The sequence below is a fragment of the Chanodichthys erythropterus genome, chromosome 22, assembly GCF_024489055.1.
Source record: "Chanodichthys erythropterus isolate Z2021 chromosome 22, ASM2448905v1, whole genome shotgun sequence".
NCBI lineage: Eukaryota > Metazoa > Chordata > Actinopteri > Cypriniformes > Xenocyprididae > Chanodichthys > Chanodichthys erythropterus.
The window spans coordinates 13,191,797-13,193,180 of NC_090242.1; the positions used below are offsets into that span (position 1 = coordinate 13,191,797).

General features: G+C 37.1%; 1 protein-coding gene across 1 annotated transcript; it reads right to left on the minus strand.

The window, feature by feature from the left end:
• Window positions 1–220: 220 nt before the first annotated feature.
• On the minus strand, window positions 221–1,058 carry LOC137012212 (chemokine XC receptor 1-like). The gene is made up of 2 exons (XM_067375352.1): window positions 307–1,058; window positions 221–263 (listed from the first exon to the last, which is right to left on the minus strand). The coding sequence occupies exons 1-2, from the start codon at window positions 1,056–1,058 to the stop codon at window positions 221–223; spliced, it is 795 nt and encodes a 264-aa protein (XP_067231453.1).
• Between the last annotated feature and the right edge of the window lie 326 nt (window positions 1,059–1,384).

Here is a 1,384-nt window from a genome sequence, read left to right on the forward strand (position 1 = left end):
AAAAAAAAAAAAAAAAAAAAAAAAAAAAGGAAATGTGCTAACAACATACTGTATAGTCTTCATTTTGAATGTGAAAATGCAGAGCCAGAAGTTATTATTAAAATGACAAAGATGGTAAGAATAAGTTAAACATAAAGAGTATGTAATTAAGAATTAGATCAAAAGCACTTTTTCTTAGAACTTAGAAAAGTAGCTCAACAAATTGTCACAGATTTAGCTTTTAGGCAGGATAGTTTCCCAGTCCGGTGCAGGTAAAGAACAGGCTGTACAAAACCAGCCAACATAAAACACATAAAACTAAAAAACCAAAGAGCTGCATAATATTGTTTCATAGCAGTGACAAGTCCAGTAATAGTATATGGAGCAAGCATGATAACCATGCTCACAGTAGTTATTAGAATAATAATAAACGCTCTTCTCTTCATGTGGTTTTCTTCACCTCTCTCTCTCCCTCTCTCTCCTGGTCCTGACTGCTTCAGAGATTTGAGGATGACCAAAAGGCAAAACAACTGAATGGAGATTAAAAGTAGCAACTGAATTGAGAAAAACCATGAATACATATAAAACGTATTTGAGATTGATGAAAACGAGCAGAACAAACATGAGCCAAGAATAATTATCCAGGCCGCAGTGCAGCAGATCACTCTATATCTGAGAGGTTTGTACTTCAGAAAGGTTACAGGATGAACCACTGCCAGGTAACGCTCAACACAGATCAGACACTGAAACAGAGGACGACCAGTGAAGGCAAGTCCTTGTAAAAATGGTGGTAATGTTGTGAACCCTTTAAATCTTATGGTATTTACCACTATGCTTAATAAACAATTCAGAGAGAACATGATCTCACAAACAGAGAGATTGAGGTTGAAGAACTCTGATGCAACGCTGCTTCCTGTCCCTTTGACAATGAGCCACAAAACATAGGAGTGTATAAGAAAACCAAACATGAAATTGATGCTTGATGTAAAACATTCTAGCATTTCCCCTTCATGAAGTGAAGATGATGTAAAGTTTGTGAATGTTTCAGGTGTGGTGAAGTTCACTGCAGAGTTATTCATTTTCTCCTGGTCTGTCTTCTTAGTCCACAAACTGAAATAATACAGTTTTGCAACTGAAATCTAAAGAGAGAGAGAGAGAGAGAGAAATGTAAAGGGTTAAAAAAAAACAAAAAACTGTTATGTCAGTTAAAAAAAAAAAAAAAAAACACTCCCTTTTCCTTTAATAACCCAGTGGTGTCCAAACTCAGTCCAGGAGGGTCACTGTCCTGCAGAGTTTAGCTCCAGCTTGCATCAACACACCTGCCTGGAAGCTTCTAGTATGCCTTGTACCTTAATTAGCTGGTTCAGGTGTGTAATTGGGGCTGGAGCTAAATTGCAGGACAGTG